This window comes from Dendrobates tinctorius, unplaced genomic scaffold (assembly GCF_039654945.1).
Source record: "Dendrobates tinctorius isolate UK_male_01 unplaced genomic scaffold, ASM3965494v1 ptg000154l, whole genome shotgun sequence".
NCBI classification, from domain to species: Eukaryota; Metazoa; Chordata; class Amphibia; order Anura; family Dendrobatidae; genus Dendrobates; species Dendrobates tinctorius.
The window spans coordinates 21,137,871-21,159,909 of NW_027361821.1; the positions used below are offsets into that span (position 1 = coordinate 21,137,871).

The 22,039-nt window shown below is 43.9% G+C and overlaps 1 protein-coding gene across 1 annotated transcript in view; it reads right to left on the minus strand.

The window, feature by feature from the left end:
- CAPN6 (calpain 6) overlaps window positions 1–22,039 on the minus strand; it is a 209,345-nt gene that overhangs the window by 46,489 nt on the left and 140,817 nt on the right. Inside the window, exons 3-8 of the mRNA XM_073547659.1 lie at window positions 7,854–7,985; window positions 7,502–7,710; window positions 6,942–7,134; window positions 3,681–3,874; window positions 2,938–3,015; window positions 1,052–1,247 (exon numbers count right to left, since the gene is read on the minus strand). Coding sequence (XP_073403760.1) covers window positions 1,052–1,247; window positions 2,938–3,015; window positions 3,681–3,874; window positions 6,942–7,134; window positions 7,502–7,710; window positions 7,854–7,985 — 1,002 coding nt within the window. The remainder of the gene's footprint in view (window positions 1–1,051; window positions 1,248–2,937; window positions 3,016–3,680; window positions 3,875–6,941; window positions 7,135–7,501; window positions 7,711–7,853; window positions 7,986–22,039) is intronic.

Below are 22,039 nucleotides of genomic sequence, written 5' to 3' on the forward strand. Positions count from 1 at the left end.
ATAAATTTAGGAGCAAAATAAACCACAACAACAATGATTAATTAACTCTCTCCTAACTCTATAATCTTCTGAGAAGTTGTATAGGACAAATATATACAAAGTAATCAATAACACAAAACAAAAACGACCATAGGTAATTAAAATTTTTGTTTCCTTGCCTTTTTTTTGAAAAGGATGACACTAAGTCACCGAGATTAATTTGTTTAGCAACTTCAGATTCTATCGAAATTGTTGCCAACCCAACCAACCTCTCTTGCGTCATATTTGCCCTTAAATATGTACACTTTTCTTTCCATCCCTAAAACTTTTTGCCTTTTGAAAAGATTTTTTATAATTTTTTCTATTTTTTCTCTGGCGCCCCCTTTGGGTCGGCACCGTAGGCGGCCGCCTAGTTCGCCTATACATTCGGGCCGGCCCTGCATCAGATGCTCCAGATTCATGAAGAAGTGTGCATCACTTCATGAATTAGGAGAATCTGACTCCAGCTCAGCCCCTCATCAAAACGATCAAGAAAATCACTAGTCTTAATGAATTAGGACCAAAGACTTTTTGGAGAATACCATGGATGCAGAAATCTTGGTGTAGAATACTTATGGGTCCTTGCATAATGCTGACAATTTAGCTTTGTTTAATTTCCCATTACCATTTTATAACCCACTTCTTTTATGCCACATTCTCAAGCTGCGCAGCTGCATGGGTCTGTGCTACCCAGAGGGTATCCCACTGCCTGTTTTTTTTTCTATATCCTAAAATTTGTGTAGTGCAAAAATGCCTACTATGATTTCGTTAAGGCCACGTTCACACTTTCAGTATTTGGTCAGTATTTTACATCAGTATCTGTAATCCAAGACCAGGAGTGGGTGATAAATACAGAAGTGGTGACAGGTTTCTGTTATACTTTCCTCTGATTGTTCCACTTCTGGTTTTGGCTACAAATACTGAGGTAAAAAACTCACCAAATACTGATGGTGTGAACGTGGCCTCAAGCAGCTTACGAGAAAGACCCCGGCTACTATATTTATAAAGCTGTCTCTAACAGTTTAGCAGTCACCTGTGGATTCTGAAAAAATGTACTTTTAGTATTGAAGCATCCTCCAGAACGATTGAGCAGAGCATCAGTGTTTTCCGTCCATTTCCCGCGAGCCTCTCCCCTCTCCCATGTTTTGTGTTGGCTGAGATATGAAGTGTTAATCATACGGCAGATGTCAGCATGAGTGAAGTTATTACACCAGTCCTCGAACGTCATCCTACGGGAAAGAGAACAGCGCTCAAACGCAGCATAAAGTAACTGAATGGTGTCTGCACACTGCACGGAGCATTAACCGTTAACAGTCTTTTTTTTTTTAACAGCACTCTTTTTTCACAGTTCTACAAACTAGATTATAAACATCTTTGTAAACTTTTTTTTAATTTATTTCAATGTATTTGGCATTAAAATATGAATTTTTGATGTTGGGTTTCATTAAACATGTAGCATTGTTTGGATTTTACAGCCTTTTTGTTTCTCTGCACGCTGCTAGCTGTTAAAGGAGTGAAATAAGAATCCGTGAATGAGCGCGTTCTGACAGGAGAAAGTAGAACTCTTTTATCTGTCTTTTTCTGAGCTCCTCTCAGCTGATATATTGCTACAAGGCTCAGCTCAATTTTATTGTGGTCATAAATCAGTATAGTAGAGCTCATAAAAAGACAAATATAACAGACTCACTCCTCAGTACGAGCTCACTGATGGATTCTTGGATAACCCATTCTGCAGCCAGCAATGGACAGTACTACAGAGAGGCTTGAGAAAGCAAACGGTGAAAAATGTTTAATGAAACCCAAATGCAAAAATAATTTCCAGTCAAAAAATACATGTCCAACTTAAAGCATTTGTGTCTATAGGCTAAATAAGGCCAAATAAATTACCAATGAAGATATAATCTACTGCTGTTGTAGTGTCTGCTATAAATTCACCTAGTAAAGTCACCCCCAAACACATTAGATAATTGTCATCTGAACCAGCAAGACTCGCCATCTAATGGGTAGGAAGGCAGGAGATTTCTAGGGTTGCATAGGGGGCAGAGCATAGGGCATCATGTTGAGTTTCAATTCAAGGGTTTGCTCACACGATCATATGTTTTATTGGATAGCACTTGGCCCAATGTTATATTATGGGGTAGTGCAGATCTGTGTTTCTTTTTCATGACGATTCGGCATGATAAAAAAAATAGCATCCATTTTTGACACGCACCCATACAAGTCTATGGAAGTATGTAAAACACCGGACTGCACTTGGATATAATCATGAGTGCAGACTCAGACAATGGAGAAGATGGAGAAATTAAATTCTCCATCTTCACACCTGTGATCCAATTTTCTCATGCGAGAGAATAAGATCACACTAAGCTGACACTCAGATCAAACTTGGGGCAGAATTTGAGCCAAGTGTCATTAACATAATTAATCCGATAAGCTCTCCGAGAGAAAATAAGATTGATCATGTGACCCCGGGCGGCCTCAAGTGGTATTCAACAGCAGCTTACTCCCATCTCCCTGTTGAAAACACATGCATGATTGATGAATGAAAGCAAGCATGTTATTTTTATAGAAGTTAACGCTTAGAGGGGATCTGTCATCAATTTTCACTGTGAAATAGTAAAATGCTGCACTTGTTTATTTTGCCAATCTTGGCAATTCCTATTGTTAGAGGTGTAACAAGTAACCATAACTAAATTATTTTCTCTATTTTGTTTTCCATCATTTCTTGACCAGTGGCCACCAACGGATATTGGAATATATCCTGGATTATGGAGTAATTTGTGAACATTGTGATAAATAACAACTTCCATTTATAAGAAAATAAAATAAAGTTTGATAAAAAAATTAAACCCTGCATTTAATGTGTATGGAATGTACAGCTGATCTAATTTCATTACATTGTTGGGGTCCTAATCTCACCAGAACTCGCCATCGTTCCGCACAGTTAATCCAAGCTTCCCTTTCTCCGATTTGCTCACTTTTTTCCACTCTTCAGATCTTCAAGACAAAAAAAAAAAGACTTTTCTGGTATCTCTTTTTTTTCCTTGGGAGAACTATGTATTGTTTGCAGTTATCCTCGCCTTTTATGGAAGAAAGTTCCTTTAGGCATGCATGATAAAGAACAGTAAGGGCCGTGGATTGGGATCCATTGTCTCTGCCAACTTGTATGCAAGCGGCTTAGCAAGGTATAAAGTTTTCTGTATCTCTTGGCAGGACTCAAAGATTGCGACATCTGTCTTAAATAAAGTTATATACCTCTACTGCTCAATTCCCCATCCTAGCATTTGTCAGTACCATATTCTAGCAATGGCTATGCAGAAATTGAATGGTCACTAGCAGTGGTTATGGAGTATTGTGTGCACTACTGGACTGGAGTGTCAAGGGCCCACCAATAACACTGACTCTGGTGGCCCACTGCTCAGCTACATGCAAATGTCACATTACCATCATTCACAAGTTTGCCTATGTTTCTATATAATATATGGAGTAGTTTGTTAAATGAATGATGAGATGCTGCCCTAGTCTGTACATTGTGAAACAAATGTATTGTGCCAACTTTAGGTTGAGTGGGGCCCACCTGAGGAATCTCCTGTGGGCCAGTCCAAACCTGATTCCATGCGTTGCACTATATTAGTAAATCATGCTAATTACATTTTACATACTCATCATGCCATGCGCCTCTCCACTCCCTCTTTCCCCATGGGTTCCTCATTCTGATCATGAAAAGTTTGGAGGTCTTTCCAAAGCAAAGGGTCTTCTCTCCCAAAGATACCTTCTTTATGTCTGTCACCGAATATGCATGTCCTTTGATAAGTCCCATTGGAGTCACTGCCTCCATATCTTTGGCAGAGACAGCCTTGGGAGACAGTAGGATAATATCAGATCAGCACATGTATAAAGAGCTCACATATCAAACCAGCTTTATATGTATAGTATAAGACTTGTCTGCACATATATGAATGTTCTCGATTATATTTTCTAACTTCTAAAATTAAAAGCATATTGGTAAATGTGTGCACTTCTGCTGAATTAAGGAAAACATTAAAGGGGTTGTCAGGTCTTCTGATAAAATTCTGTAGTCATTCACAGAGTGACTGCAGACTTCTGAATCCTAACAGCATTCAGTGCGCATGCTCTTAGCATGCACCGGTATTGCCGGTGGGAGCAGGTGGTCATGTGATGGCAAGTATGCAATATGCTTACATGTGTTCACATACTCACTAGACGTGCTCGACTCCTCTCAATTCACTTGTATTGAGGGCAGCCAGGCAAATCTAGTCATAATGTGGCTGGAAGTATTTAAATCACACTTTATCCTGAAGCTTGTTTTTGTCTTTTCTTGCTTATTTCCTGAGTGACTATAGATAATGCCTTCTATACTTACAGTTGTGGCCAAAAGTATTGACACCCCTGCAATTCTGTCAGATAATATTCAGTTTCTTCCTGAAAATGATTGCAAACACAAATTCTTTGGTATTATTATCTTCATTTAATTTGTCTTAAATGAAAAAACACAAAAGAGAATGAAGCAAAAAGCAAAACATTGATCATTTCACACAAAACTCCAAAAATGGGCCAGACAAAAGTATTGGCACCCTCAGCCTAATACTTGGTTGCACAACCTTTAGCCAAAATAACTGCGACCAACCGCTTCCGGCAACCATCAAAGAGTTTCTTACAACGCTCTGCTGGAATTTTAGCCCATTCTTCTTTGGCAAACTGCTCCAGTTCCCTGATATTTGAAGGGTGCCTTCTCCAAACTGCCATTTTTAGATCTCTCCACAGGTGTTCTATGGGATTCAGGTCTGGACTCATTGCTGGCCACCTTAGAAGTCTCCAGTGCTTTCTCTCAAACCATTTTCTAGTGGTTTTTGAAGTGTGTTTTGGGTCATAGTCCTGCTGGAAGACCCATGACCTCTGAGGTAGACCCAGCTTTCTCACACTGGGCCCTACATTATGCTGCAAAATTTGTTAGTAGTCTTCAGACTTCATAATGCCATGCACACGGTTAAGCAGTCCAGTGCCAGAGGCAGCAAAGCAACCCCAAAACATCAGGGAACCTCCGCCATGTTTGACTGTAGGGACCGTGTTCTTTTCTTTGAATGCCTCTTTTTTTCTCCTGTAAACTCTATGTTGATGCCTTTGTTGATGCCTTTGCCCAAAAAGCTCTACTTTTGTCTCATCTGACCAGAGAACATTCTTCCAAAATGTTTTAGGCTTTTTCAGGTAAGTTTTGGCAAACTCCATCCTGGCTTTTTTATGTCTTGGGGTAAGAAGTGGGGTCTTCCTGGGTCTCCTACCATACTGTCCCTTTTCATTCAGACGCCGACGGATAGTACGGGTTGACACTGTTGTACCCTCGGACTGCAGGGCAGCTTGAACTTGTTTGGATGTTAGTCGAAGTTCTTTATCCAACATCCGCACAATCTTGCGTTGAAATCTCTTGTCAATTTTTCTTTTTCGTCCACATCTAGGGAGGTTAGCCACAGTGCCACGGGCTTTAAACTTTTTGATGACACTGCGCACGGTAGACACAGGAACATTCAGGTCTTTGGAGATGGACTTGTAGCCTTGAGATTGCTCATGCTTCCTCACAATTTGGTTTCTCAAGTCCTCAGACAGTTCTTTGGTCTTCTTTCTTTTCTCCATGCTCAATGTGGTACACACAAGGACACAGGACAGAGGTTGAGACAACTTTAATCCATGTCAACTGGCTGCAAGTGTGATTTAGTTATTGCCAACACCTGTTAGGTGCCACAGGTAAGTGTCAGGTGCTGTTAATTACACAAACTAGAGAAGCATCCCCTGATTTTTCGAACAGTGCCAATACTTTTGTCCACCCTCTTTTTTATGTTTGGTGTGGAATTATATCCAATTTGGCTTTAGGACAATTCTTTTTGTGTTTTTTCATTTAAGACAAATTAAATGAAGATAATAATACCAAAGAATTTGTGTTTGCAATCATTTTCAGGAAGAAACTGAGTATTATCTGACAGAATTGCAGGGGTGGCAATACTTTTGGCCACAACTGTATACTATCGAGAAAAGCTGTTAAGTGATAAATCAAAATCGGCACAGAGAAAGTAATTTATTAATTATTTTATTTCTATATTTCCCTTTTGGACTGTATCCATGGCACTCTGAAAACAATGGAATATATTCTTATTATCCAGACTACACACTAATTTATAAAATGTGTTATATTTTAGTCTGTCTCATACTTTTTATCATTTCTGTTGTGAGGGCAGAGGGAGTCGTTACTACTTATGGGTAAGCAAGCTTTACTCACTGTTGCAGCATATGGTTTTGGTATTTAAGATACCGCATATATGCTGCTTACTACTTCTTACCAATCTTTTGCTGCCTTTAATCACATATTAGGTATTTACTTATTTTCCGGCGTCCCCTTGTCAGACTTTGATTTTTCCTCTCCCCTCTTTGCCTACCTTCATGTCTCCTCTATATTTTCCTCAATATTGGTTGTTTATTGTGCATTTTTACAACTTGTATGCGGTACTTTAATAAAATTCATGTTTTATTATTCTCTGTCGGCTTTTTCTGCACTCCATTTTTTCTTAGTTTGTAACATGTAAACCTTCAGTAAAGTCTATAGGAAATACCAAAACAGTACTAAGCTTGTATCTGCCATATAAAACAGAGCAAAATATCCCTACGCTGTACATCTGTGTTCTACCTACTGATGGACTGGGCCTGAAGCTTTTGAGATATTATTGTCTAGAAGAGTTTATACTCTTTATGTAATCTTTGGAAACTTGTTATTCTACTACTAATAAATAACCTGCAGTAAAGAGCTCCTCGAATTCTCCTCCCCAAATTGGAAAAAAAAGAGCTTACTATAATAGGACTTGGTATCAAAACTTATAATGCTGCTGTCGCCACAAACATTTAAATCATTACAATACCTTCAGGTGACAGCATATCAGTCCTCCTCTTTTATAAACTTTCAAAAGTTCTTCAAACAACTTTGTTTGTTCACTTATATTAACTTTGTATTTGCCATCTGATAAATCAATGCTTTCTGCCACTGCTCCTGTAAAATCCACGATGGCGTCTGCTGTGCTGCCACCATCAAGAGCTTCATATGATCCAGCCAACCTGCAGAGAAGCATACATCAGGGGTCAATATTTCACAATGGCCTAATACAGTAGCAGAAGTAGGGTAGTGGGTTCATTACCAAAAACTAGCTTCCATTCTGAGCCACAAGTAGTGAGTTCATTTCCAAAAATTATCTTCAATACTGAGCCACACTGATTAAAGGGACAATGTGAAAAGCAATACAGACCTAATCCAAATGCAGGCGCGCAATGGATGTAAATTTGATACAATAACTAAATAATGGATTTCACCTGCCAAAGCCAGAGTTGTTACAGAAAGAAATATAGCATTAGGAATCTTTTTGGCTTTCAGAAGAACCCTGGATCTATTTCAGCATTCACATCATGAGATTTAGAAGGTTCTCACTTGGCATACGCCTTCTCCAATAGAGCACACCAGAATTCATTCTTCACATTAGAATGGCAGTAGATCAAATTCCCATCTTCGCTTGGCAAACGATCATCAATTACAACATCGACCCAGTCTCCCAAGCACCAGAACTGGAAATGGAAAATTCCTGAATATCTGTGTGGTCTTTTTGGATCCCATTCCTGTTTATTCCACTGTGGAATAACCTAGAGTACAAGTACAAATGAGCTATGAAACAGTAAAATAACATGAGTAAATAACAAAAGATTATTGACCTTGTCTGCAAAGCAAATGTGTTCTATCTTTTATATCTAGACATTTGGATGGATAGTACATGTATTATTGGTACCTTTTTCCAAAGAGTCTTTCTCAGAGCAAGACAGGAGCAAGCAGCCACAAACCAGCAGTTTCCCAGCTTGCCTTGATGCAAATCATGATGGCTGATCCCATCTACAAACAGGTGAGGGTCATCACAGAGCTCCTTTAAATAAAGATAATATCATTAAGGATCTATCTGGGTTAACCATAGATATGTGTTTGTTACATTTTAGAGGCTCATTAGAGGGTCTTTAATCACTTTTAGGAATGCTACTTCCAATAGGTGGCCCTAGAGTTCTAGCCCTCTTCCTTTCTGAAGAGTCAATGTGCATATTTCCCATAGGAGCTTTGCAATGGTTAAGTCTCCTCCCCTTGGCATGTCAGGCTTAACATGTCACTCTCTGCAAGGAGAAACATTACCCCTTGGATCCCAGTCAGACGCCTTTCACCTAGCCAAACCAGATCTCACACTTTGCCCTGATGAGGGGCAATACCCTGAAACACAGTGTCTTCAAATTGAGATTTTTGTTTCAGCTTTTATCCTAAGTCAAGTGACAAGGCTTGCTAGAGGGTCGATATTGACTTTTAGGATTGCTACTTCCTATAGGTAGCACAAGAGTTCTAGTCCTCTTACTCTCTGAAGAGACAATTTGCGTTACATTTTAACTAATAACATAATTGACTACTTAGTGATATTGGATATTAAAGAGCTGCCATCATTTATTTATAATCCATACACGATAGTTGCAGATAACTGACATTATATGTATTAACCCCCTAAGAATCTGACGTTTTTTCTTTTTTGTGCTTTTGCTTTCACCTCCCCTTGTTCTGAGACCCATAACTTTTTTACTATTCCATACACATAACCATGTATGAGGGCTTGTTTTATTGTAGGATTTGTTGTAGTTTTGAATAACACCACTGATTTTATAATGTAACGTACTAAAAAATTAGCAAAAAACCCCAAGTGGGGTGAAACAAAACCATCATTGTTTTTTGGGTTTTGTTTTTCATTGCGCAGTAAAAGTGACCCTGTAGTACGATTTTGTATGCTAGTATGGTTACAACAATATCAAGTTTAAGTCTATATGTATATATATATATATTGTAAGGTAGCGCTCACTGAGGGTATTGAGGGACACTCACTTGGCTGCAAATAAACCAGGTCCGGCACAGGCTTTTCACATAACACAGTCCATACGGTTTATTGTATACGGCATAAACCATGGCAGCATGAGGAAATTATATCAGTCTTACAGCAGACCAAACAAATGGTCATAGTGGAGCTCCGTTCTCGTAGCCCTGTGTTCACACAGGCTGTGCTTCGTCCAGCAATCAGACTCAACAGTCTCTCAGTTAATTCCCCCTATCCGGGTTACCTCTTGGAGCTCCTGCTCCAGATGCTGACTCGCTTTTAGTCCTTTCTCTCAGGGGAGCGGCCGCACTGGGCTCACCGTTCCGGACAGTGCCTTATTAACTAGGCCACCTCACGGTTCCAGAACCACAGCCGGACAGTGGCTCCCCAAATGCAGACTGTCACAGACGCTGCTCTCACACGTGGTCTTCCGGGACCTTCCACATGGACCAATCAGATCCAAGCACTCTCCCCCTGTGACCTACTCTGGTCACCTTATATGGTCCGTAACCACGCCCACCGGTGGTTCACATGGCTATGACCTCATCACTGGTCCTATTTCACACAGACACATGCAGGCTTTATCCTGGGCGTTCAGATCCACGCCCCTGGATGGGTTTGTAGGTGACTAGTCCCACCCATCTCACCAAGTCACCTAGAAGCTTTCCCAATACACACTGTAACAAAACCTCAGCAGTACCTCTGCTGATCAACATGTTTCAGCTTCCATCACAAGGCACCCACCCTTGTGATTCATCTCGGCTATTTACAACCCTACCAGTCATCCTTTCTCCATTACCACAATGGATATGCCTGTGTGCATAACCCATACAGCGCCCCCTAGCTGTCACAGGGGTCACTGCATCACAATATATACACACATGTATATACACTCACTGGCCACTTTATTAGGTACACCTGTCCAACTGTGTGTTAAGACTTAATTTCTAATCAGCCAATCACATGGCGGCAACTCAGTGCATTTAGGCATGTAGACATGGTCAAGACAATCTCCTGCAGTTCAAACCGAGCATCAGTATGGGGAAGAAAGGTGATTTGAGTGCCTTTGAACGTGGCATGATTGTTGGTGCCAGAAGGGCTGGTCTGAGAATTTCAGAAACTGCTGATCTACTGGGATTTTCACGCACAACCATCTCTAGGGTTTACAGAGAATGGTCCGAAAAAGAAAAAAAATCCAGTGAGCGGCAGTTCTGTGGCCGGAAATGCCATGTTGATGCCAGAGGTCAGAGGAGAATGGGCAGACTGGTTCGAGCTGATAGAAAGGCAACAGTGACTCAAATTGCCACCCGTTACAACCAAGGTAGGCAGAAGAGCATCTCTGAACGCACAGTGCGTCGAACTTTGAGGCAGATGGGCTACAGCAGCAGAAGACCACACTGGGTACCACTCCTCTCAGCTAAGAACAGGAAACTGAGGCTAAAATTTGCACAAGCTCATCGAAATTGGACAGTAGAAGATTGGCAAAACGTTGCCTGGTCTGATGAGTCTCGATTTCTGCTGCGACATTCGGATGGTAGGGTCAGAATTTGGCGTAAACAACATGAAAGCATGGATCCATCCTGCCTTGTATCAACGGTTCAGGCTGGTGGTGGTGGTGTCATGGTGTGGGGAATTTTTTCTGGGCACTCTTTGGGCCCCTTGGTACCAATTGAGCATCATTGCAACGCCACAGCCTACCTGAGTATTGTTGCTGACCATGTCCATCCCTTTATGACCACAATGTACCCAACATCTGATGGCTACTTTCAGCAGGATAATGCGCCATAAAGCTCGAATCATCTCAGATTGGTTTCTTGAACATGACAATGAGTTTACTGAACTCAAATGGCCTCCTCAGTCACCAGATCTCAATCCAATAGAGCATCTTTGGGATGTGGTGGAACGGGAGATTCGCATCAGGGATGTGCAGCCGACAAATCTGCGCCAACTGTGTGATGCCATCATGTCAATATGGTCCAAAATCTCTGAGGAATGCTTCCAGCACCTTGTTGAATCTCTGCCACGAAGAATTGAGGCAGTTCTGAAGGCAAAAGGGGGTCCAACCCCTTACTAGCATGGTGTACCTAATAAAGTGGCCAGTGAGTGTATATATACACACATAATATGTTAGTGGTTAAAAAAATTTGAACCTTTTGTGGGGAAAAATTGTCACCATTTTCTGAGACCTTTTTTTTTTTTTACCACGGAGCTGGGTGAGGGCTTGTTTTTTTTGTGTGCAGAACTAATGTTTTTATTGAAATCTTTGGGCTACATACTGTATAACATTTTGATCTTTTATTATATTTCTTTTTAGTGAAGTGTGATGAGCGAAAAATGGCAGTTTTGACATTTGATTGTTTCTTTTTATTTCGCAATTTAAATGCTGTTCTATTTTGATGGGATCTGACTTTTTCTGGCATAATGTTTATTTTTTCATTTCTTTAATGTTGAATTTTTTCATTTCTTTAATGTTGAATGGGGAAAAGTGGGATGATTTAGACTTTTATTTAATTTTTAAAACTATTTTTAAAATTTTTTAGTCTCCCTAGGGGATTTGAGCCTGTGATTGTCTGATCCTATATACTGCAATATCACAATTCCTTTTATTTATCATATTTATTTCCGCAAAACTATTAGTCTTGACTTGATTAGTGGTTAAAACCATAGTTAACAAACTGGTTAGGTTACTGGTGGTGACCTAGGGTGGAACAGTGTACATATAATTTAATTTTATCTTATTTAAGCATTGTCTTAAACTATTTATGGAGGCTGACGTTCCATTTTGCTGAAATAAAACTCCAACTCCCCTACTTTGCTTCGGATGCTGTTTAGGTAAATTGATAAAAGGAAGCCTGACTGTGGCAGGTAGCGCCCATCATATGGATTTATATAGATCCCATTATGCGCAAAAGTAGCAGAGATAGTTTTAGCCTTGAAGGCCTTATTCACATCTGTGTTGGAGACTTTGTTGCAGATTCCAACAAAATGAAGATCACCACTAGAGATGAGCGACTTTCCCTTTTTTCGGGTCGAGTTGGGTTCGGACCACCCGACTTTCGCAAAAGTCGAGTCGAACGCAATCCGCCGATTATAGTGAAAAGTTGAAGGCCAACTGAAACACGAAACCCAATGCAAGTCAATGGGGAAGAAATGTCGGCAGTCAGTGGAGGACAGGAAACACACCTACAGTGCCCATTTTAATGCCAAAAACATCAATTCTTATTACTTAAGCTTGTCAACCTTAATTTACTTTATAATAATAGTTAGGCATTGAAAACTGGGGGTTATTTGGCTAAAGTTGTGGGGAGGTTAGGGCTGGCTCCAGATTTTCGTGGGCCCAGGGCCAAAGAGTGTCCCTGGGCTCCTTTAACACATGCCACAATTCATGATCCTCTGATACGGCAGAGAAATAGCGGTATAGCACAATGAAAAATACTTCACTTCTTACATCACATGACTGATATCCATTTTAAATTCTCCAATAGCTCCAAAAACGGACAGTATATTACGCCATACAGTATTATGGCCACCGCATAGTGCGCCATACAGAGTAATGAGGCCCATATATTTCTCCATACAGAATCATTGGTCCCATATAATGTTCGATACAGTATATGATGAGCTCCACATAATGCTACAGTATATGTTGGTCCAAATGGATGAAGCTCCACTGTCTTATGGGCCCAAATAATGCTCCATATACAATGGGCCCCATTTCTAATTCTCCAGTGTATAATGGGCCCTATAAATGCTGCTCCAGTGTCTGATGTTCCCCATTTGGAAAGCTCCAGCATATGATGGGCCTCACGGATGATGCTCTAGTGTACGACTGGTCCAAATAATGCTCCAAATATAATCTGCCCCATTTACAATGCTCCAGTATATGATGGGCCCCATGGATGATGCTCCAGTGTCTTATGGGCCCAAATAATGCTCCATATATAATGGGCCCCATTTCTAATACTCCAGTGTATAATAGGCCCTGTAAATGCAGCTCCAGTGTCTGATGTCCACCTTTGGAATGCTCCAGTGTATGGTGGGCCCCATATATAATTCTCCAGAGTATAGTGCTCCCCAAAATTTGCTCCCAACATTTAAAACAATTAAATAAGTCTCCTCGCTAGGGAATCCCTGTACTCTGGACTCCTCGTTGTCCCCATCTTCCATATCTCTGCACTTGGACTGTTTAGGCAGAGGGCGTACAGACATGATGTCATCGTGCTCTCTGACCAGAATGTCACTGTCAGGAAACGCGGAAGACGTCACGGCGGTGGAGCAGGGAGAGGTGTTTCAACTTTGCAAGTGCTGTGATCCTGAGCAAGCAAGGGGGGCCCACTCGTTGGCGACGGCACTGGCACAGGGCCCCTCATAGTACGGCGGTGTGTCTGACGGCAGGTGGGCCCTCCCACCGGCAGAGACACTTGCATACTATGAGGGGCCCTCTGCCAGTACCGTCGCCCATGAGTATGCCCCCCCACCTGCTCAAGGAACCTGCACTTTCATCTGCACCTTCCTCTTTGTCACCGTGTAAGGTGGTATAGTATGCGGGAAGGGGAACTTGAGTTTCATCAGGGTCAGATTCTGGCTGTGTAGAGTGCGAGGGGAATGTAGTGGTCTGGGTCAATGTACCAGCAGAATCATCTGACAGTGGCTGGGCATCAGTGCACTTGTGGCGCCCCCAGGAGTACGGTCGCCACAGTGGCATTACCTTCCTCCTAGGGAGTGTGATGTCATGCTTGGGAGCAACGAAGGATCTCTCTAGCAGTTAAACCAACACACAACACAGTTCCCAATCCAGGCCAGCAGGGAGAGCTCTGAACCTGACTGCTGAGGAGCTGCTCTCTGTGGTCGGGAGGAGGGAAGTTAGGGCAGTCTGTGAAGGGAAGGGGAAGTGTGTGGACGTGAGAAGGGGAGCTGGAGGATGAGCAGAGTTAAGGCTCACTCCTAGCTGGAGCGCATGGTCTGGATTCCGGTCTCCGAGTTTGTAGGGACACTGACGGTCCTGCAGCAGAAACCGGAGGAAGTAGCAGCTGTAAATGCTCTGTTCCCAACTAAGGCTCGGAGGCCCCAGCAGCGACGTGTGTGAGCCAGAAGGAAAAGGCTACGGCTGCCTGTCATACGAGAAAGTTCCAAAAGAGAGTCAACAGGGGGAACTTCAGTGAACCCAGTACTGCGAGTACCTCAGATAAGCGCTAGAACGGAGCCCTCACTACCTATCTGCAGAGAGAGAATTCCAAATTTGCTTCCAGGCTGACCAACTCCTTCTACATCTGTACTCTGGGTCCTGGACAGCACTTACCAAGTACAGGTAAAGGAACTGCACGACTGTGTCTGTCATCTTTCTCCTGCGCCTGGCGCACAGCTCTGCTACATCCTGCACTGCACACCATCTACCAACTCTTTCATCTGCCCTGCGACTACGACCCTACCTGTGCAGGGCTTCTACATTTTAGCTGCACCACAACATCTGTCCCAGAGAAGCAACACTGCAGCGCTGGTCAATCTGATCAGAAACCACAGGTGGTGTCACGTATCATTCACCTATAAACGTTATTCACCCCTTTGCATGGACGCCCAGGGCCACGGACCAGGTCACCACCACCGTGACACATCCCTCTGAGACACCGGTCTTGTACCGATTAACCCCACTGCCTTGGCTGGCGACCCACACTCCATGTCAGATTCATCTTGGACTGAGGAATTCACGATTTGACTTGATAACCCAGGCATGGTATGTGAAGCTACATGGACTAATGTGAAGTGTGGCCTTCTGCATCATTCACATTTGGTGGGGTGAAGGACACAAGGAAAGGGGTTCTTTCTGAGCAGGAGCCAGCACTTGATGACTCAGTGCTTGCATTTTTTGAAACTTCAGAAGAGGAGGGCATATTAGCTGGAGTCTGTTTCGGCAATGTAAGCCAAAACCATTTCCTGATGCTCTGGCTTTAAAAGCGGTTAACCTACTCCCAGAAAAGGTAGCCTTCCAGGCCTTCCGGAGCCAGACCATGACGCAGGCTCAACACCTCCTCCCTTAGCTGCTATTGTGCTTTTGCCACTACCAGCAGATGCACCACTACTATCAGTACCAGCTGGCCCCCCCACGCCCATGTCCGCGGCCTCTTCCACCATACTTCCAAATTTTGGAGAAAATGTACCCAAAATAACATCAGATATATGGTACTGTATCAGAAGCGTACAGTTCTATACAGTCAAAGGATAATTGCAAATGTCTGTATATATTTCATGAGTCACACAGAGACACTCACAGGCTCAGTATGGATTAGAATAGAATATAAAAAGTAGAAAAAGGGTACAGTATAGTCACATAGCAGGTATAGTATAGTTTAAACATTCTAAATCTCCATATATATTTCAGGAGGCAGACACAGACGCTCTCAGGCTCAGTATGGATTACAACACAATATAAAAAGCCGTAAAACGGTAATGGATCTGAAGCGTACAGCTGTATACAGTGTAGGGGTCATTGTCAATCTCGGTATTTATTTCCACAGTCAGAATCAGACTCTCACTTGGTCAGTTTGGATTAGACCAGAATATAAAAAGCAGTAAATGGGTAATGTATTACAAGCGTAGAGCTGTATACAGTGTTGGGGTAATTTTTAAATCTATATATAAATTACAGGAGTAACCCACAGACTCTCACACACTCAGAATGGATCACACCATAATATAAAAAGAAGATCTGCAAGAAATAATCACACATGTGGGCCAATGTTCCAGGTGTCAATGATACACTTAGAGTGGTGGGTGGAGGAGGACTTTCTGGCAGAAAGGGTACAGTATCACCAGATACCAGGTATATATAGCATAGTTTAAACATTAAAAATGTACGTCTATATATCAGGAGTAGTGTTGAGCCACCCCGCTAGTGTTAGAGTTCGGATCGTCGAACAGGAGGCAAGTTCATCGAATGTTCGTCGAACACCGTCGAACCCCATTGAAAACAATGGCAGGCAAACACAAACACATAGAAAACACATACAAAACACCTTAAAAGGTGTCCCAAAGCAGACAAAATGCTCAGAAGACACAAATAACATATGGAAAAGGGCAACTACATATAGAAAAGAGGTGGAGGAGTAAAAGGAGGAGGAGGAGACACAGATATAGGCATGTCATGCCCTTATAAAGTCAAGAAAGGCTGGAATAAAAATCTAAAATAAAAAAATTCTAAAATTCTAAAATCGAAGACGATCATATACCGTCGGACTTCCCACCATAAATTATGCCAACTGCCGATCGTGCGGCGTTTTCCCATGACCCTCCGAACAGCGTCCATGAAGGCAAAGTGTTTGGTTTCCTGGGGCAGTATGGTTGCAAAGCTGAACCTTAAAGGAAAGTCCAGAAGGGCACCACCTGGAGTGTAGCCTGCGGCTTATTTGGACTCCACACGGGCAACCTCAACCATGCTAGCCACGGGAAGGATGGACAGATTGCAAGCTTTGTCGATTCTGTGGGTGGTGGTGCATGGCCGTTTTTAGTTGTGCTAGCGATTTGTCAGCTTAATTCCGTTAACGAATGAGACTCCGGCATGCCCCCACGGTCCGCGTCCAGCTTACTAGAGGGACACGCGAGGCTCTGGCACGCGGGATCGAGCAATAACAGGTCTGTCATGCCCTTACATGTCCGGGGCTGCACGTGCGCTACACTGAAAGGACCAGCGTGTGTCGCTTACAGGTGCGGATAACCTGCTAAACCCCGTTAGTGATGTGGATCTGGGATTCCAATTCTTCCCCGCGAACGAGGATTTCCCAGTAAGTGCAGGTCAACCGGAATTCCGGAATTAGGCCTAACTGGCATTCCAGTAAGAATGTGAAAAAATTAAGTGTCCAAACCACAGGTGCTGTAGCTTGCTTAACAGCTGGGCTCCTCTGCTGAGTAGCACACAGTTCTTACATAAACAGGCGGCATAGCTTGGTTCATGGGTGGGCAACTCTGCTGAGTAGCAGACAGTGCTTACATAAACAGGCGGCATAGCTAGGTTCACGGGTGGGCTCCTCTGCTGAGCAGTAGACACAGGTACTAGGCCCAAAGTATTCACTGGGCTAAATGGAGTTAAAAAATGGTTCTTACATAAACAAGCGGCACAGTTTGGTTCACGGGTGGGCTCCTCTGCTGAGTAGCAGACACAGCTACTAGGCCCAAAGTAGTAACTGGGCTAAATGCAGTCAAAAACTGGTTCTATCATAAACAGGCGGCATAGCTAGGTTCAAGGGTGGGCTCCTCTGCTGAGTAGCAGACAGTGCTACAAGGCCCAAAAGGATTTTCTGGACAAGATGCGGTAAAAAATTATTAGAAACACACACGGTGTAGCTCCTTGACAGGTGTACTACACCGCTGGCTACCAGACACCGCTACTATGCTATGAAACTGTCTATTAACATTGAAAACCATTATTAATGTGAAAATAAAGTTACGCGTTTGGTGAACGAACCATTATCGAACGGAACATCGAACAGCCGAATTTTAAGCAAAGTGTTCGAGTTCGATGAATGGCTCGAACACCGCCCAAAACAGCTCGAATTTGAACTTGGCAAACAGTTCGACTCGAACACCGCTCATCTCTAATCAGGAGGCAGACTCAGACGGTCTCAGGCCCAGTATGGATTCGACAAGATTGTGGAAAGTTGAGAAAGGGTACAGTATCACCGGATACCAGGTATATATAGCATAGTTTGCGCATTAAAAATCTATGTCTGTATATCAGGAGGCAGACTCAGATGGTCTCAGGCCCAGTATGGATTCGACAAGATTGCAGAAAGTTGAGAAAGGGTACAGTATCACCGGATAACAGGTATATATAGCATACTTTAAATGTTAAAAATCTCCGTGTATATTTCCGGAGTCCGACAAAGACACTCACAGCCTCAGTATGGATTAGACAAGAATCTAAAAAGTAGAAAAAGGGCAATGTATTCATATATATTTCAGTCTCAGTAAGACAGTCCAGACTCTCCGCAAAAGGAAACGAGATGGATACAAGTACAGACAGAAAGTCGAGTGATTGCAGAAATTTTGGAATTACTAATCACGGGAAAAACTCCTGGGAGAATTCTCAGAGGCGATGCTGACCCTCAATTACTTTGTCTGTGGAGACAGAGAAAGCAGTTCTTTGTGAAGAAAGGGTTGCTGTATCGCAGTACCGTGGATTCCATCACTGTTACTCATCTCCATCAAATTGTGATCACAGGGAGAGATGTAGACATGGTCCTTACTGCCTATCATGATCTGTCAGGTAACTTTGGAGTGCAAAAGACAGAAGCCACAGGCCGTAGGCAATTATATTGGATTGGCATGAGAGGACACATTTAAAAATGTGGGCAGGAATGTCACACGTCTGTGAGTAGGAAAACTGTGAAAGCTGAAGATAAACCACCACTGCATTTCATTGTGAGTTGACGTCCATAACAAATGGAAGCCATTGATCATCTGAAGATAGAGCCCAGCAGGACAGGGCATAGCTACGTCTTAACCATCATCTATCAGTTCACCAAATTTGTAGTGGCAGTCTCAGTGAAGGATTTAACAGCCCAGACTACACTGCGGTGGAGCAGGGAGAGGTAAGTATTGCAAGTGCTGGGGCCCTGAGCAAGCTGGGGGGGCCCACTCGTGGGCGGCGGTACTGGAACAGGGCACCTCATAGTACGCCGGTGTGTCTGACGACGGGTGTGCACCCCCACCGTGAGAGACACTTGATTGTACTATGAGGGACCCTTGCCAGTGCCGTTGCCGAAGAGTGGGCCCACCCACCTGTCTAGGGCAACGGCACTCGCACGGGTTGCATGCGCCAGGTGGTGATCCCGGCGCTGGGGGGGAGGCAGCCCAGTTAGGGAGGTTGAAAAAATGGCATATGTTGATGTTGGACATTCAGCAGCTGCAAATGGAGGAATTGGAGAAGTCCAAGGAAGAGGAAGATAAAAGCGAACCATTTTTCTGGCAACCTATGTGTCAGCAGGGGAAGGTGGGACAAAATCCTTTGAAACCCTTGCATGGTTCATTTTAATGAAGGTTAGATCATCAACATTTTGGGAGACAGATGGGTCCTTTTTTCTGTCAGGATTGATCCAGCAGCACTGAAGATTCTTTCGGATAGCACACTAGCAGCAGGGCAAGCGAGCTCCTGTAAGGCATATTGTGCCAATTCTGGCCAGGTGTCCAGTTTACAGGCCCAATAGTCAAAGGGGAATGACCTGTGAGGAAGAACATCGATATGGGAGGAGAAGTAGTTTGTAACCATAGTTGACAACTGCTGTCTCCTGTCACTTTCAATCGATGCAGTATTACCAGTCGTGTGAGCGGTACTTGAAAAATCAGTCCACAACATGGTCGTGAAACCCCTGTCTCCAATGCCACTTCGGATGTGTGCACCACGAACATCTCTACCATGTTGCCCCCTACGGCTCGTGGGAGAACCATCACCGCTGCTGTGTGCTGGGAATGCCTCAAACAAATGGTTTACCAGAGTTGCTTGTTTGTTAGCCAATATTAGCTCTAGGTTCTCCTGTGGCATGATGTTTTGAAATTTGCCTTTATAGTGTGGATCCAGGATGCTGGCCAACCAGTAGTCATCTTCGTTCATCATTTTGGCAATGAGGGGGGGTCCCTTTGTAGGATTTGCAAGGCATAATCACACATGTGGGCCAATCTTCCAGGTGTCAATGATGCCCTGCGAGTGCTGGGTGGAGGAGCACTTTCTGGCAAATCAACATCCCTCCAGTCACGCACAAACCCTGTACCTGACCTTGCCACGCCAACATTTTCTCTTGCCCCCTGAGAAGCATCCTCCTCCCCTAAATAATCATCCCCATCATCCTCCTCCTCCTCTTCTTCCTCCACCTCCTCCAGGAGAGTTCCCTGAGCAGACAATGGCTGACTGTCATCAAGGCTTCCCTCCTTCTCTTCCTCTTCCTCCTCGGCTGCAGACGCCTGCTCCTTAATGTGCGTCAAAGTTTGCATGAGCAGACGCATAAGTGGGATGCTCATGCTTATGATGGCGTCGTCTGTGCTTACCAGCCGTGTGCATTCCTCAAAACACTGAAGGACTTTACATAGGTCTTTCAGCTTTGACCACTGCACACCCGACAACTCCATGTCTGCCCTCAAACTGCCTGCTCTTGTATCCTCCCACAAATGCATTACAGCCTGCCTCTGTTCGCACAGCCTCTCAACCATCTGCAGGGTGGAGTTCCACCTTGTTGCAACGTCGATAATTAGGTGGTGCTTGGGAAGGTGGAGCAATCGCTGCAGCTTCTGCATACGACTGGAGTGTACAGGCGACTGGCGGATGTGCGAGCACAGTCTTCGCACCTTATAGAGCAGGGCTGTTAACTCCGGATATTTATTTAGGAAGCACTGCACCACCAGGTTCAAGGTGTGAGCCAGGCAAGGTATGTGTCTGAGTTTTGAAAGGGCTATGGCTGCCACAAAATTCCGGCCGTTATCACTAACTACCTTGCCTGCCTCAAGATGTAGACTGCCCAGCCATGACTCAGTTTGTCGCTGCAAGTAGTCGCCAAGTACCTCCGCGGTGTGTCTGCTGTCGCCCAAACACATCATCTTCAACACAGCCTGCTGATGCTTACCACTAGCTGTTCGATAGTGGGACACCTCGTGTGCAACACTGGCAGCTGCGGATGGAGTGCTCGTGCGACTGCACTCTGTGGATGAGCTTTCGCTTCAGGAGGAGGAGGAGAGTCGAACGCCTACAGCCAAATGTTTCCTATACCATGGGCTAGGCAGCACTGTCCCACCGCCGCTGTCCCCTGTGGACCCTGCATCCACCACATTAACCCAGTGCACAGTGATGGACACATAACGGCCCTGGCCATGCCTACTGGACCATGCATCTGTTGTGAGGTGCACCTTTCCACTCACTGATTGCTTGAGAGCATGGACAATGCAGTCTTTCACATGCAGGTGGAGGGCTGGGATGGCTTTTCGAGAAAAGAAGTGCCGACTGGGTAGGTCATAGCGTGGTACTGCGTAGGCCATGTGCTCGCAGAAAGCTTCGCTTTCAACCAACCGGTAGGGCATCATCTCTAACGAGATTAGTTTGGCAATGTGGGTGTTCAAACACAGTGTACGCGGATGAGAGGATGAGTACTTTCTTGTCCCACTCAGAGTCTGGTAGGGTGACCTGGACTTGAGAGCTGCATATGGTGGAACTAGCGGTGGATATGGCGGACTGAGAGAGGGTTGGTGATGGTGTTGGTGGTCTTGATGATGGCCTAGATTCAGTCTTTCGCAGCAATAACATTGTGATTCCCTGACTGCTTTGGCCTTGCGACGACACCTCAAAATTTGCTGCGGGTGGTCTGCTAACCGGTGGGCTTACAGTGGGGGAAGCGATGCAGCATTGCTGACTACCTTCATTTGGAGCAGGTACACATGTGGTACGTGAGGTTTGGTAGTCCGTTCATGCTTGCAAGTACATGGTGGGTAAATGTCTAAGCATGCAACTGGTATTCAAATTTCTCAGATTTTTCCCTTGGCTAAAGGTCTTTGCGCACTTCTTACAGATAACCTTTGCCTGATCATTAGGATTTTGTTCAAAAAAGTGCCACACTGCACTCTTCCTGCTATGGAAGTCATTTTGAGGCCTTGCACGCTGTGCTAATTTGGCCATCTGGCCAAGCTGTCCTGCAACTCTTCTGGTTTTTGTAACCCATTTTTGGACTGCTACCGGCCTGCCAGATAACAGCTGTTGCGATGTCGATGCCGCCTCCTCTTCTGAGCTATTGGCAGCGGCACCCTCTTCCCCAATGGATGTCAATCTGGGTCAACAACTGGGTCATCCATCACCTCCTCTTCAATTTCATGTGCACCTTCCTCTGTGTCACCGTGTAAGGTGGTATAGTATGCGAGAAGGGGCACCTGAGTTTCATCAGGGTTAGATTCTGGCTCAGTACACTGAGAGGACAATGTAGTGCTCTGAGTGAATGTACCAGCAGAAAAATCTAGCAGTGGCTATGAATCAGTGCACTCCATGTCAGATTCATCTTGGACTGGGGAATTCACGATTTGACTTGATAACCCAGGCATGGTATGTGAAAAGAGCT